The following is a 16,108-nucleotide window of genomic DNA, read 5'->3' on the forward strand; positions in this document are numbered from 1 at the left end:
TTGGAGACAAATTTTGCCACACAGCCGTGTGTGTACAGGGAGTACAGTAGGGGCTGAAGTACGCAGCCTTGCGAGGCCCCAGTATTGAGGACTATCATGGAGGAGGTGTTGTTGTTTATCCTTACTGATTGTGGTCTATGTGTCAGAAATTTGAGGATCAAGTTTGTGATAAAGCGAGGGGAGTCCAACGAACTTCTTAAAAGTCCTTTATTTCAACAACAGCGTGCTGTGTTTGTTTCAACAACAAATCCAAATACATGCACAGGGCCCGGTTACCTTTCACTGGGTCCTCATTCCTTTTAGCTGGCTCCACAGCTGCCGGCCTTTTATGCTCGTGCTGGGTTACCTCAGTCCAATTGAGCACAATCATCCCCAGCTGGATGAGTCCTGTGGAGGTTAACATAGGTTATTACACAGTTGCAGAGGGAAGAGCCAAGTCCTAGCTTTTGGAGCTTTGATATGAGCTTGGCTGGGATTATTGTGTTGAAGGTAATAATAATAATGGTGGAGCTGAAGTCAATGAATAGGAGTCTGATGTAAGAGTCCTTGTTGTTGAGATGCTCCAGGGATAAGTGTAGGGCCAGGGAGATGATGTCTGCTGTGGACCGGTTGTGGCAGTATGCGAATTGCAGTGGATCAAGGTATTGATCAGTGGATTGGTGACTCTAAGTCGCTGGTGTGCCACACATATGGCCTGGATTTGCTGCCGTTCAGGAATGCACGACAAAAGCGTGCGGCGTTCAAACCCCTGGGTGTTTTTTTTTCTTGCTTGAAACCCTGCGCTGCTGAATTATAAAAATCCAGCTGCAGCACTAACTTGGGCCACTTACTCAGATTTCTGGTGAGTTTGTTCACCTTTTTATTTGCACTGAAATTTTTCAGTGTCGTAGAGGCAGGAGACATTGGGAGACGCTTGTTCGGTAGGTTAAGTTTTATATTATTAGCGCTTAGCGTTTATAAATATGTTTAAAATGCAAATAGAATGAAAGGAAGATATGTATATTTTAAAACTTTGGTTTGTTGGGAGGTTGTTAATTCCATTAAAATGGTAATTTGCTGCGGGCATTTTCAGAGTGGGGGTCGCGACCCACGGGTCGCGGACAGGTGTCGGGAGGATTGTGGAACCATACATCGTGTCATTCAGACGCAACGGCCGCAGCAGATGGCTTTTAAAAATGCCGGCTGCAAGCGGCTTTAAAACTGACGGCCGCGACAGGCTTTAAAAATGCGGGCCCGCTGCGCATGCATACCCGCTCATCAGTGCGCCTGCCCAGAGCTCAGGGAGAAACACCACCTTCTCTTGACGTCAGCGTGCTGACCCAGGAGAAGATTATTTTTTAAATTCACTTCAGTCTTCCTGCATCTGTCTTGAACAGGCTCAATGGGTGAGTCTACACAATTCTCTTTGATAAGAGATGAAAAAGATTCACAATCTGTTGAGATAAGTAATTTCGCCTCATCTATGTCTAAAATCATCGCATTGTAATTAGCAGACTATATCCCCAGACTGTAAACCACCCGTCTGAGCAAAACTTACATTCTGCATCTGCTCTGTAGAGTCCTGAGAGAATAATGTCTGTTTCAATTAGGTAATTTCTCATTCTTCGCTGCTCTAGACTATAGAATATAAGTCCAGACTCACCTCTCGCATTAAAGATAAGAGAAAATGGTGGGTCGCGAAGGTCGGACGGCATGGGTCGCGAAGGTCGGCTGGCGTGGGTGAAGAAGATTGTTTTTGGAAGTCGGAACTGTGACATCCTAAGCATAATGGGTGGTCCAGCAGAGTTGGTTTTGGATTATCATGGTCTCCATATTGGTGCTATTGACTCTTCAAGGCACTAATGTTAGCACACCTGTCCTCCCAGCTGATTCAGAGCTAAAGTACATTTTGATTTTGCAATGCATTTTAAGCTGTGTTGTTTAAGAGTCTCACTGACATAATGTTCAACCTTAGAAGCCTCAGTGATTACGTCAAATGCTCCAACAATGTTTAATGCCTTATTTGATATATGCAAGCCTCCTGTGAGCTTATGTGAACTATCTGTCTGACAGGTATTGTTAGCGAATCAAACACCCACACTTCAGGGTATACGGCCAAAGGACATCCCAAAATGATTTCAGAGGAGATGTGTTCCAGGTCACTGTGCTTCAGCAGCTGCTGCTTTCAGACGTTGAGCTTGTCAATTAACAACTGTCAAAACCCTCCCCTACCCCCTTCCACCCGCCCCCCCTCTGCCCCCATCCTCCTTCCATCTCCCCCCCTTCCCTCCCTCCCTTTACAAATAGGTGGGACCGTTGTGTTTAAGTGAGAAAATACTCATTTTATTGCAAGAAATTTTAAAAGTTGAGGTGGTTTTACATCATTGTTCATCTGTTACAGTTCAACTTTAAGTTAGATGTTTTGTATTTGTAAAATTATTTTTGTTAATAAATGTTTTGCATTAAACTTTACAAGCTTCTGCAAATGTCTTACTGAAACATCAGGAGCGAAATTCTCCATCCCGCCCCGCCACATTTCTGCCCTGACCCACCGGTGGGATGCTCCGTTACACCGGCCGGTCAATGGGGTTTCCCATTGTGGGGCAGCCCCGCGCCGTCGGGAAACCCTGGGCCCCGGCAAAACGGAGACTCCCGCCAGCGGAGAATGACGCCCCAGAACACAACATTTAATTGAGATAATTATAAACAAATAAGATAATTGAAGTAAACAAGGCAGATACATATTTAACACGGGCACACTGATTAGCACTGCTGCCTCACAACATCAGGGACCGTGTTCAATTCAGACCTTGGGTGACTGTGTGGTGTTTGCACATTCTCCCTGTATCTGAATGGGTTTCCTAGAATGATAGAATAGAACCATAGAATTCCAAAGTGCAGAAGGAGGCCATTTGGCCCATCAAGTCTGCACTGACCCTCTAAAAGAGTACCCTACCTGGGTCTACTCCCCTGCCATATCCCCGAACCTAACTTGTACATCCTTGGACACTAAGGGGAAACTTAGCATGGCCATTCCACCTAACCTGCATATCTTTGGACTGTGGGAGGAAACCAGAGCACCGGGAGGAAACCCACACACACAGGGAGAACATTCAAATTCCACACAGTCACCCCAGGCCGGAATTGAACCCGGTCCCTGGCGCTGTGATGCAGCAGTGCTAGCCACTGTGCAAATGTACCACCGCTGTTTCCTCCGGGTGCTTCGGTTTCCTCCCACAGTCAAAAGATGTGCAGGTTAGGCGGATTAGCCTTTCTAAATTGTCCCTTAATGTCCAAAGGTTAGGTGGGGTTCTGGGGATAGGGCGGGGCATGGTCCTGGGTAGAGTACACTTTCGGAGTGTCAGTGCAGCGTTGATGGGCCGAATGGCTTTCTTCTGCACTGCAGTAATTCTGTAAACACTAATCCAAAAAATTCAGCTGCTACAAGGACAGTGACAGCACAAAGCCAAAAATCTTATGGCCATAATCTAAATTAAAACATACAAACATTGGCAATGCACAGGTATATTTATATAATAATATAGTGCAGATTTAAATAGTTTCACAGATTTAAACCAAATAACCAAACCTATGTTCACTTATAAATAATCACCTTTAATCATTAAAAAATTAAAAATTAGTTTAAAAGGATCGACCACATTAGTAATGCCTATTTAAAAGAGCAAGAAAATGTTTAAAGGAAAGTCTACATACCTTCAAAACACTTGTTAAAATAGTTGCCTGTTGTTTTCTGTCTCTTTTTGGTTTTGAAATATTTTTATTGGCATTTTCGATTTTATATACAGTTGCATTTCGTGTTCGTTATTGTATAGTGCATCAGATTCTTTTGGATCTATTTAGTTTGTCACCATCTGTCTCGGTGCGCACCCCCCCCCCCCCCCCCCCCCCCGGCCCAGTTCCCCTTTGATATTCTCCCTGTTCGCTCGGAGGAGGTGGTGGAAGCAGGGACGATAGTGATGTTTAAGGGGCATCTTGACAAATACATGAATAGGATGGGAATAGAGGGATACGGACCCCGGAAGTGTAGAAGATTTTAGTTTAGACGGGCAGCATGGTCGGCACAGGCTTGGAGGGCCAAAGGGCCTGTTCCTGAGCTGTACTTTTCTTTGTTCTTTGTTCATCCACATAGAGTGAGACTCTGTGCTCTCTGTCTCCTCTTTGAATGCCCTTGCAGTTTTTCACATCCTGCAGAGCTATCGCCAGGGATTCGATTGCTCGGGTGAACAGGAGCGGGGACAGTGGGCATCCTGCCTTGTGCTTCTGTGCAGTTGGAAGTATTCAGAACTGGTGGTGTTGGTTTGAACGCTCGCCTTGGCGGCATTTTACAGGAGCGTCACCCAGGCGGTGAATCCTGTCCCTAACCTAAAACCGTTCCAGTACCTCTAGGAGGTACTTCCATTCGACTTGGTCGAAGGCCTTTTTTGCGTCCAGGGAGACTATCACCTCTGGTGTTCTCTCCCCTGGGGGAATCATTGTTATATTCATCAGCCGACTGATGTTCGCAGTGAGTACCCTTGACCTCTGGTACGCAGTTCTCCAGACTTTTGGCCAGGACGATTGCGAGTATCTTCGCGTCTACATTTAGTAGAGAAATGGGTCTTTACGAGCCACATTCCATCGGGTCCTTTATTTTCTTGGGTATTAATGAGATTGTGGCCTGTGCTAGTGTAGGAGGCAAGGCGCCCGTTCCTAGCGAGCCTGCGAACATATCCCTTAGATGTGGGGCCCGTGCCGGCGCACATTTTTTATAGAAGTCCGCTGGGAATCCATCCGGTTCCGGCGCCTCCCCCGCCTGAATGGAGCTGATGCTCTCCGTGATTTTTCCCAGATCTATCGGTGCTGCCAGTTCCCCCTGCCTCTCCTCCCCCACAACTGGCATGTCCAGTCCAGAGAGGAACTGTTTCATCCCCGCGTCCTGTCAGGGGGCTCGGAGGTGTACAGCCCTCGGTCGAAGGTCTCAAATGCTCGATTCCGCCACCAGTCTGCCTCTGTTGTCCTTAACCTGTGCTATTTCCCTTACGGCTGCCTGCTTTCTCAGCTGGTGAGCCAGTAGGCGGCCAGCCTGTTCTCCGTGTCCGTAGAAGGTCCCCAGTGTCTGGAAGAGTTGGTACACTGCCTTCGTAGTGGATAACAAGTTAAAGTCAATTTGTAGCTTTTTTCTCTCCACCAGCAGCTCTACGGTCGGGGCCTCGGAGTATTTTCTCTCAACCACTAAGATGGAGTCTATCAGCTGCTGCCTGGCCGCCCTCTCTTCCCTGTCTCGGCGTGCCTTGTAGGCTATAATTTCCCCTCCGATCACAGCCTTTAGTGCCTCCCAGAACATGTGTTTTCTATCTAAATCTGCTGTTTGAATGCCTGCCCTCAATGGGCATTCCCAAGCTGGATGCATCATAAGGGGGTGGGGCTGCACTTCTGAACCCCACTGTTTCCTGCGCAGGCTGGGGCGCTGCAGGCCCAATGCTGCTGAAGAGAAAGGAAGGTTGGATGCATCATTGGAATGCAAGTGAGTGCTTAGATTTCATATTTAAAATCGGCGGCACTGACAGGAAGCCACGGGCCCATGTTGACTCTGCAGAAGTGCCTTGATTTTTTTCCAAGTGCCCTACTAGAACATCTTTAATAATGGCTTCTAACATTTTCCCTATGATAGCTCTTAGGTCAACTAGCCTGTAGTTTCCTGTTTTCTGTCTCACTCCCTTTTTGATTAGAGGAGTACAATTTTCAATATTCCAATCTAATGGAACCTTCCCCAAAGCTAGCGAATTTTGGAAACTTAAACCCCATGCAGCAACTATTTCATTTGTCACTGCTCTTAAGATCTTGGGGTGCAGTCCATCCGAACCTGGGAACTTGTCAGCTCGCCGACCCAACAATACCAGGTCAATACATGGACGTATAAGTGTATTTCCTGCTGATTCCCTTTTTCCCCTTTATTTTTTTTGCCATTATCAGTTTGATCCAAGAATGCTTCATACACATATATCCTTGAGTCAAGCAGCAGAGAGAATGAAGAATTCAAATAGTTGCAACATATGTTACGGGCCAGGGTTTCGAGAACCCCAAAGTGTATCATGGAGTTCACCTGACCCACAACTTTTATTAGATTGTGGTACGGGGAGCACACGGCCCACTCTACAGGTGTGGTACAGCAGAAATGGAAAAGTATTTTTTAAAGCAAAACAACATTTATTCTCTGAATTCAAGTTAACCTTTTTACAACATGTAGTGAACATCTTAGCAACCATTAATTCAAATACAACCCCCAAAGAATACAACACTAAGTAATTCTTGAGCTTTAACTGTATCATTATATTCTGCAGTCTCTCCTTCCTTCCTTATGAACGGTATGCATTGTTTGTACAGCATGCAAGAAACAATACTTTTCACTGTATACGAATACATGTGACAATAATAAATCAAATCAAATCAAGAGCTTTCCTTTTAACATCCATAAGACTTAAAACAAAACCTTTAGCAGAAACACCTCAAGTTTAACTTCATTACTGAGAACAGTTACCACGTTGAAATCAGCAAATGGACATTCATAAGCTTGCAGAGATTCACACACATCCTGCTGCGATTGCAGCTTCTCCAAAATTAAAATGAAACCAAACCCACCCTGCAGCAAAAAGCCTAAAGCGAAAGTAAAAAGCTGACAGCATCCCAGCTCCACCCACTCTCTGACATCACTGCAGTAGTCAACACCCATTTCTTAAAGGTACTCTCACTACAGATATTTATATACACACCCATTTATAAACACCCATTTCTTAAAGGTACTCTCACATGACACATATTAGGTTAGGTGGATTGGCCATGATAAATTGCCCTTAGTGTCCAAAATTGCCCTTAGTGTTGGGTGGGGTTACTGGATTATGGGGATAGGGTGGTGGTGTTAACCTTGGGTAGGGTGCTCTTTCCAAGAGCCGGTGCAGACTCGATGGGCCGAATGGCCTCCTTCCGCACTGTAAATTCTATGATCTATGATCTATGATCTACGATCTATGATATTACATGGTGCTATTTTTCGAGCAGCAAAACTCAGGCTCTCTAGCACCTGACAGATTGGATGGGACTCGGTGTGATTGATTGGCTGTTGGCCAATGGATTGGCCAAAAGGCTGCATTCTGCCCGGTAACAGGCAGTGATTGGAGCCTGCCTGAATGGGACGATATTCAGAGAAATAAGGGAAGCAGAGTTGGAGACTTGGACACTGAGAGACAAGGACGTCTTCTCTCTCTCTCCTTCATGTAAAGTTGGATAACATCTGTATTTCTAAAACTGCAGAGACCTGAATAAATTGACAGTGAAAACCATTTCAGACAGGGATGAAGACAAATGTGCTTAAAGACAACCATCTGGAACAAAAACTCTTTTTCTTTTTACTGATTATGTTCAAATCTGGTTTCCCCCCTCTACGTGTGTTGGTCTTGTGTGTGCTGGGTGGGAGGAAAGTTAAAGTGGGGGATTAGGAATTAAATAATAGATAACCAGATTTATTTGCTGCATATTTCATTATAGTTCTTGTTATAAATAAACAGTGATTGTGTTTAAATTTATAAACCTGGTGACTGTAATTATTGGGCAGCTAAGGGCCAAAAACTTGGGGCAGTTTTCAAAGAATTATTGTGTCGTGACTCCAGATCAAAGGGGGCCGAAATTGACTGAGCCGTAGCCCGGAGTGTCGTAACAAAAGATGAAATCAATTGGAGACCAAAACAGGCCTGACAAATAGATTAATATTGGTCAGTCTCACACTGGAGACTGGGGAGATTATGGAAAATACAATATGAATGTAAACAAGTGGGGAATATAAACACAGACTGTTTATATAGTTTCTATCGGTATGGAAAGAGAAAAAGATTGACAAAAATGAATGTAAATCCCTTACAGTCCGAAACGGGGGAATTCATAATGGGAGCAAAGAAATGGCTGAGGAACTAAATTCGCACTTTGCTTCGTCTTCACAAAGGAAGACATGAATAATGTACCAGAACTCTGAGAAATTTTAGGGAGGAGCTGAAGGAAATCAGTATTAGGAGAGAAATGGTTTTGGGGAAATTAATAGAATTGAAACTGGATAAATCTCAAGGGCCTGATAATCTTCAGCCGAGAGTGCTGAAGGAAGTGGCCCTAGAAATAGTAGATTGGTGGTCATTTTCCAAAATTCTTTCGACTCTGGAATGATTCCTACAGATCGGAGAATAGCTAATATAATCCCACTATTCAAAAAGAGAGATAGGGAGAAAACAGGGAATTACAATGAACCTAAAGTCAGTAGTAGGGAAGTTGCTTGAGTCCATTATTAAAGATTTGTTAAGCAGTGGATGGATTTACTAAAGGGAAACCATACTTGAGTGAGTTCTCCCAGTGAGCCAGAGAAGACAGAGCCAGGAGTGAGACACAGCTAAGAGTGAGTTTGGGAATTTGAATCTAGGTGGGAATTCGAAGCTGGGTGGGGAGGAAGTGCTTTTTATCCCTGGTAAGTGACTGGTAAGTAGTTAAGTAGTGTTTCTGTTTTTCTGTTTCTTTTCATTGGTATATTTATTTATTTTTTCTTTGTTGTTTTTTTTGTTGAAATTGTAGTTGTTGAAGTTAACCGAAGGTTTAAGACATGGCAGGAGATCTCAGACCCGTGTCATGCTCCTCGTGTGCGATGTGGGAGCTCAGGGACACGTCCACTGTCCCTGGCTCCTTCACGTGCAAGAAGTGTGTCCAGTTGCAGCTCCTGTTAGACCGCTTGACAGCTCTGGAGCTGCGGATGGACTCACTTTGGAGCATCCGCGATGCTGAGGACGTCGTGGATAGCACGTTTAGCGAGTTGGTCACACCGCAGGTAAAAGGTACTGAGGGAGATAGAAAATGGGTGACCAAAAGACAGAGCAAGAGTAGGAAGGCAGTGCAGGTGTCCTCTGCGGTCATCTCCCTGCAAAACAGATATACCGCTTTGGATTCCGTTGAGGGAGATGGCTCACCAGGGGAAGGCAGCAGCAGCCAGGTTCATGGCACCGTGGCTGGCTCTGCTGCGCAGCTGGGCAGGAAGAAGAATGGCAGGGCTATAGTGATAGGGGACTCAATTGTAAGGGGAATAGACAGACGGTTCTGCGGACGCAATCAAGACTCCAGGATGGTATGTTGCTTCCCTGGTACAAGGGTCAAGGATGTCTCGGAGCGGCTGCAGGACATTCTGGGGGGGGGGGGGGTGAACAGCCAGCTGTCGTGATGCACATAGGCACCAACAATATAGGTAAAAAACGGGATGAGGTCCTACAAGCTGAATTTAGGGAGCTAGGAGTTAAACTAAAAAGTAGGACCTCAAAGGTAGTAATCTCAGGATTGCTACCAGTGCCACGAGCTAGTAAGAGTAGGAAGGTCAGGATAGAGAGGATGAATGCGTGGCTCGAGAGATGGTGCAAGAGGGAGGGGTTCAAATTCCTGGGACATTGGAACCGGTTCTGGGGGAGGTGGAACCAGTACAAACCGGACGGTCTGCACCTGGGCAGGACTGGAACCGATGTCCTGGGGGGGTGTTTGTTAGAGCTGTTGGGGAGAGTTTAAACTAATGTGGCAGTGTGATGGGAACCGATGCAGGAAGTTGGAAGGTAGTAAAACAGGGACAGAAATAAAAGGCAGTAAGGGGGAAAGTGTAAGGCAGAGAAGCCATAGTCATAAATCAAAAAGGGCGACAGTACAAGGTACAGTGACTATGGGGAGCTCAGTGAATAGGACCAGGGATACTAAAAGAAATAAAATGGGAAGTGAAAACATTAATGGTAAGCGACGCGGCAGGTTGTTACATGAAGATATGGGTTCAACGACAAGGAAAATTAGGAGAAAGGTTAAGAGAAAATATAACTTAGGAGAGGTTACTGATCGAGGTGTTAAGATTCAGAACAGAGGTAATAAAGCCAACATAAGTGTACTTTACCTGAATGCTCGTAGTATTCGGAATAAGGTAAATGAGTTGATGGCGCAAATCATTGTGAATGACTATGATTTAGTGGCCATTACTGAAACATGGTTAAAGGATGGTCACAACTGGGAGTTAAATATCCGAGGGTATCAAACTATTCGGAAGGCCAGAGTGGATGGTAAGGGAGGTGGTGTAGCTCTGTTATTTAAGGATGACATCCAGGCAACAGTAAGGGATGACATCGGTGCAATGGAGGATAAGGTTGAATCCATTTGGGTGGAAATCAGGAATAGTAAGGCGAAAAAGTCACTGATAGGAGTAATCTATAGGCCACCAAATAGTAACATTATGGTGGGGCAAGCAATAAACAAAGAAATAACAGATGCATGTAGAAATGGTACAACAGTTATCATGGGGGATTTTAATCTACACGTTGATTGGTTTAACCAGGTCGGTCAAGGCAGCCTTGAGGAGGAGTTTATGGAATGTATCCGCGATAGTTTCCTAGAACAGTATGTAATGGAACCTACGAGGGAACAAGTGGTCCTAGATCTGGTCCTGTGTAATGAGACAGGATTGATTCAGGATCTCATAGTTAGGGATCCTCTCGGAAGGAGCGATCACAATATGGTGGAATTTAAAATACAGATGGAGGGTGAGAAGGTAAAATCAAGCACTAATGTTTTGTGCTTAAACAAAGGAGATTACAATGGGATGAGAGAAGAACTAGCTAAGGTAGACTGGGAGCAAAGACTTTATAGTGAAACAGTTGAGGATCAGTGGAGAACCTTCCAAGTGATTTTTCACAGTGCTCAGCAAAGGTTTATACCAACAAAAAGGAAGGACGGTAAAAAGAGGGAAAATCGACCGTGGATATCTAAGGAAATAAGGGAGAGTATCAAATTGAAGGAAAAAACATACAAAGTAGCAAAGATCAGTGGGAGACTAGAGGACTGGGAAATCTTTAGGGGGCAACAGAAATCTACTAAAAAAGCTATAAAGAAGAGTAAGATAGATTATGAGAGTAAACTTGCTCAGAATATAAAAACAGATAGTAAAAGTTTCTACAAATACATAAAACAAAAAAGAGTGGCTAAGGTAAATATTGGTCCTTTAGAGGATGAGAAGGGAGATTTTATAATGGGAGATGAGGAAATGGCTGAGGAACTGAACAGGTTTTTTGGGTCGGTCTTCACAGTGGAAGACACAAATAACATGCCAGTGACTGATGGAAATGAGGCTATGACAGGTGAGGACCTTGAGAGGATTGTTATCACCAATGAGGTAGTGATGGGCAAGCTAATGGGGCTAAAGGTAGACAAGTCTCCTGGACCTGATGAAATGCATCCCAGAGTGCTAAAAGAGATGGCTAGGGAAATTGCAAATGCACTAGTGATAATTTACCAAAATTCACTAGACTCTGTGGTGGTCCCGGCGGATTGGAAATTAGCAAACGTGACACCACTGTTTAAAAAAGGAGGTAGGCAGAAAGCGGGTAATTATAGGCCAGTGAGCTTAACTTCGGTCGTTGGGAAGATGCTGGAATCTATCATCAAGGAAGAAATAGCGAGGCACCTGGATGGAAATTGTCCCATTGGGCAGACGCAGCATGGGTTCATAAAGGGCAGGTCGTGCCAAACTAATTTAGTGGAATTTTTTGAGGACATTAAAAGTGCGGTAGATAACGGGGAGCCAATGGATGTGGTATATCTGGATTTCCAGAAAGCCTTTGACATGTTGCCACACAAAAGGTTGTTGCATATGATAAAGATGCATGGCATTAAGGGGAAAGTAGTAGCATGGATAGAGGATTGGTTAATTAATAGAAAGCAAAGAGTGGGGATTACTGGGTGTATCTCTGGTTGGCAATCAGTAGCTAGTGGTGTCCCTCAGGGATCAGTGTTGGGCCCACAACTGTTCACAATTTACATCGATGATTTGGAGTTGGGGACCAAGGGCAATGTGTCCAAGTTTGCAGACGACACTAAGATAAGTGGTAAAGCAAAAAGTGCAGAGGATACTGGAAGTCTGCAGAGGGATTTGGATAGGCTAAGTGAATGGGCTTGGGTTTGGCAGATGGAATACAATGTTGACAAATGTGAGGTTATAATAACAGCAAAAGGGATTATTATTTAAATGATAAAATATTAAAACATGCTGCTGTGCAGAGAGACCTGGGTGTGCTAGTGCATGAGTCGCAAAAAGTTGGTTTACAGGTGCAACAGGTGATTAAGAAGGCAAATGGAATTTTGTCCTTCATTGCTAGAGGGATGGAGTTTAAGACTAGGGAGGTTCTGTTGCAATTGTATAAGGTGTTAGTGAGGCCACACCTGGAGTATTGTGTTTAGTTTTGGTCTCCTTATTTGAGAAAGGACGTACTGGCACTGGAGGGTGTGCAGAGGAGATTCACTAGGTTAATCCCAGAGCTGAAGGGGTTGGATTAAGAGGAGAGGTTGAGTAGACTGGGACTGTACTCATTGGAATTTAGAAGGATGAGGGGGGATCTTAAAGAAACATATAAGATTATGAAGGGAATAGATAGGATAGATGCGGGCAGGTTGTTTCCACTGGCGGGTGAAAGCAGAACTAGTGGGCATAACCTCAAAATAAGGGGAAGTAGATTTAGGACTAGTTTAGGAGGAACTTCTTCACCCAAAGGGTTGTGAATCTATGGAATTCCTTGCCCAGTGAAGCAGTAGAGGCTCCTTCATTAAATGTTTTTAAGATAAAGATAGATAGTTTTTTGAAGAATAAAGGGATTAAGGGTTATGGTGTTCGGGCCGGAAAGTGGAGCTGAGTCCACAAAAGATCAGCCATGATCTCATTGAATGGTGGAGCAGACTCGAGGGGCCAGATGGCCTACTCCTGCTCCTAGTTCTTATGTTCTTATGTTGACAAATCTACTAGAATTCTTTGAAGGTAGAGTTAAACAGGGAAGCCAGTGGATGTGATTTATTTAGACTTTCAAAAGGCTTTCGGCAAGGTCTCACAAAGCAGATTAATATGTAAAGTTAAACCATATGGGATTATGTAGTGCCTTGAGATGGATAGAAAGCTGTTTAGCAGACAGGAACCAAAACGTTGGAATAAATGGGTCTTTTTTCTGATTGTCAGGTAGTGAAATGAAATGAAATGAAATGAAAATGAAATGAAATTAAAATCACTTATTGTCACAAGTAGGCTTCAAATGAGGTTAGTTTCAAGAAGGAATTAGCTCTTGGGGCTAAAGACCTTAAGACATAAGAGTAGAATTAAGGCCATCCAACGAGTCTGCTCCGCCATTCAATCATGGCTGATATTTTTCTCATTCCCAATCTCCTGTTTTCTTCCCACAACCCCTGATCCCTTAATAACCAAGAACCTATCTATCTTTGTCTTAAAGACGCTCAAGTGATTTGGCTTCCACAGCCATCTGCGGCCAAGAGTTCCACAGATTCACCACCCTCTGGCTGAAGAAATTCCTCCTCATCTCTGGTTTAAAGGATCGTCCCTTTAGTCTGAGATTGTGTCCTCTGCTTCTAGTTTTTCCTACAAGTGCAAACATCCTCCCAACGTCCACTCTATCCTGGCTTCATAGTATGCTGTAAATTTCAATAAGATCCCCACTCATCCTTCTAAACTACAACGAGTACAGACCCAGAGTCCTCAACCGCTCCTCAAATGACAAGCTCGTCATTCCAGGGATCATTCTTGTGAACCCCTCTGGACCCTTTCCATGGCCAGTACATCCTTCCTTAGATACGAGGCCCAAAACTGCTCACAATACTCCAAATGGGGTCTGACCAGAGCTTTAAATAGCCTCAGAAGTACATCCCTGGTCTTGTATTCTAGCCCTCTCGACATGAATGCAAACATTGCATTTGCCTTCTGAACTGCCAACTGAACCTGTATGTTAACCTTAAGAGAATCATGAACAAGGACTCGCAAGACCCTTTGTGCTTCTGATTTCCGAAACATTTCCCCATTTAGAAAATAGTCTATCGGCTCCATTCCTCCTTTCAAAGTGCATAACTTCACACTTTTCCACATTGTATTTCATTTGCCACTTCATTGCCCACTCTCCTAGCCTGTCCAAATCCTTCTGCAGTCCCTTGCTTCCTCAATACTACTTGTCCCTCTACAGATCTTTGTATCATCTGTAAACTTAGCAACAGTGCCTTCAGTTCCTTCTTCCAGATCATTAATGTACATTGTGAAAAGTTGTGGTCCCAGCACCAAGCCCTGAGGCACACCACTAGTCACCGGCCGCCACCCTGAAAAGGACCTCTTTATCTGCACTCTCTGCCTTCTCTGCCAGTCAGCCAATCCTCTATCCATCCAGGATCTTACCCTGAACACCATGGCCTTGTAAAAGGCCTTCTGGAAATCTAAATAAATCGCATCCACTGGTTCTCCTTTGTCTAACTTTCTTGTTACCTCCTCAACGAACTCTAACAGATTTATCAGACGGGACCTCCCCTTGATGAAGGGACCAAGGAATATGGGAGGTAGGCGTGATCAGGGTACTGAACTTGATGATCAGCCATGATCATAATGAACGGTGGAGCAGGCTCGAAGGGCCGAATGGTCTCCTCCTGTTCCTAAAGAGGTTGGAGATTGAAAACAAAATCTTTCCCAAAATGAGAATGAAGGAATGAGAACCTTTCCGGTTTTGATGGCTGCCGTGTGGTGAAGGAGGAGTGAAGGTCAAGGACTGGTAACCGAGGCATGGAGGAATGTCGGTGAAGTTTTGAGGCGAAATTTCGACCAACGATGGGAGGAAGAGAGGAGAGAGGGTTAGGAATATATAACTAATTGCAAAGCCATAGAGTGGAGAGGCTCAGCGATGAACTTTAGCGAATACAATCAGGAAGGAAAGAAGGGTTTGGAATGTATTTTATACAAGACATGGAGGAAAGAGGGTAAAGTGTTTGGTGATAAACATTGAGGCTGAGAAATTGGAGGGAGCATTCAAAACTGCTTCTGAAAATCTTTGCTGGAAGAGGTCAGTAAGCTTCATGGATGAATGCTGTCCAAGACAGAGACAAGGAGACGTTTAGGGATAAGGCAGGAAAATAGAGTAAGTTTGAGGTACGTTTTGACCAATGAAGGTGTGGAGAGAGTGGTGATTGTAACGACATTGCAATTTGAAGGATCCCACACCAGGGAACACAGGGGGATGAGAGTTTCTCTGGCCAGGGTGGGGAATCAGGGACTCGGGGATGAGTATTGACGAAGGCAGGAAGGAAAGGTAACAGAGTGGATCTCTGGTGAATATTGGTCCAGAGATGGAAGAAGTGGGACAGAGAGCAGGAAAGCTGAAGTGCTGGGATGAATATTGGAAAGAATTGGGAGGAAGGGGGGAGGGAAGAGAGAATGAATATTAATGAAATGAAATGAAAATTGCTTATTGTCACAAGTGGGCTTCAAATGAAGTTACTGTGAAAAGCCCCTAGTCGACACATTCCGGCGCCTGTTTGGGGAGGCTGGTATGGGAATTGAACCGTGCTGCTGGCCTGCCTTGGTCTGCTTTCAAAGCAACCGATTTAGCCCTGTGCTAAACCAGCCCCTGGTAATAAAGACTTGGGACAAGGAGAGCGACGTTCAACAATGAAAATCAGGAAAGACAGGAAATACTGTAGAGGTTAACGGATAATGTTACTCAAGAGGAGTAACGGGGAGAAGAGAACTTCCCTACAAAGTTACATTTAACAGCATGAAGCTTGCGTCAACATTTCCCTGTTATCACACAAAGCAAGATAGAGATAGAGAGACCCAGGAGGTGGCATCATCATTCACATGAGGCTCAGTATAAAGAAAGGATCTCGCTGCGACTGATAGATCCTCATCTCAGGCGGAGAGGATGCGCTGGAGTCTGGCATTGGCGCAGGTTGTGGCGGTGCTGGTGATGTGGATCAGCGGAGCCTCCGGGCTACAACCTTGGCGATGGTGTCCGTGTGAATCAGAGGATATGTGTGAATCTTTACCTGGAAAACATCAGTTCCAAGTGCAGGTGGGTGTGTCAGACCTTTAAATTCCCTCGGGAAAAGAGTTCATTGATTTGAAGTTGTTTTTTTGAAGTGTATTGGGCAGCAACATTTGGAATGGAGCATTGGGCTGTGAACTGGTGACTTTCATCATGTGGTTCAGCTCCTCTCACCCACACTGTTGTGGAAGTTCTGACAGATTGCCCTCTTTAGGATGTTCTTTCTCCCC

The 16,108-nt window shown here is 44.6% G+C and overlaps 1 protein-coding gene and 1 long non-coding RNA gene across 2 annotated transcripts in view; one reads left to right on the forward strand and one right to left on the reverse strand.

The window, feature by feature from the left end:
- Positions 1-211: 211 nt before the first annotated feature.
- Positions 212-16,108, reverse strand: part of LOC140426041 (uncharacterized) — a 79,429-nt gene continuing 63,532 nt past the window's right edge. Inside the window, exon 3 of the long non-coding RNA XR_011948111.1 lies at positions 212-387. This is a non-coding gene — a long non-coding RNA (uncharacterized lncRNA). The remainder of the gene's footprint in view (positions 388-16,108) is intronic.
- Positions 15,672-16,108, forward strand: part of LOC140426040 (di-N-acetylchitobiase-like) — a 60,336-nt gene continuing 59,899 nt past the window's right edge. Inside the window, exon 1 of the mRNA XM_072510341.1 lies at positions 15,672-15,905. Coding sequence (XP_072366442.1) covers positions 15,756-15,905 — 150 coding nt within the window. The 5' untranslated portion in view covers positions 15,672-15,755. The remainder of the gene's footprint in view (positions 15,906-16,108) is intronic.

This window comes from Scyliorhinus torazame, chromosome 7 (genome assembly GCF_047496885.1).
Source record: "Scyliorhinus torazame isolate Kashiwa2021f chromosome 7, sScyTor2.1, whole genome shotgun sequence".
NCBI lineage: Eukaryota > Metazoa > Chordata > Chondrichthyes > Carcharhiniformes > Scyliorhinidae > Scyliorhinus > Scyliorhinus torazame.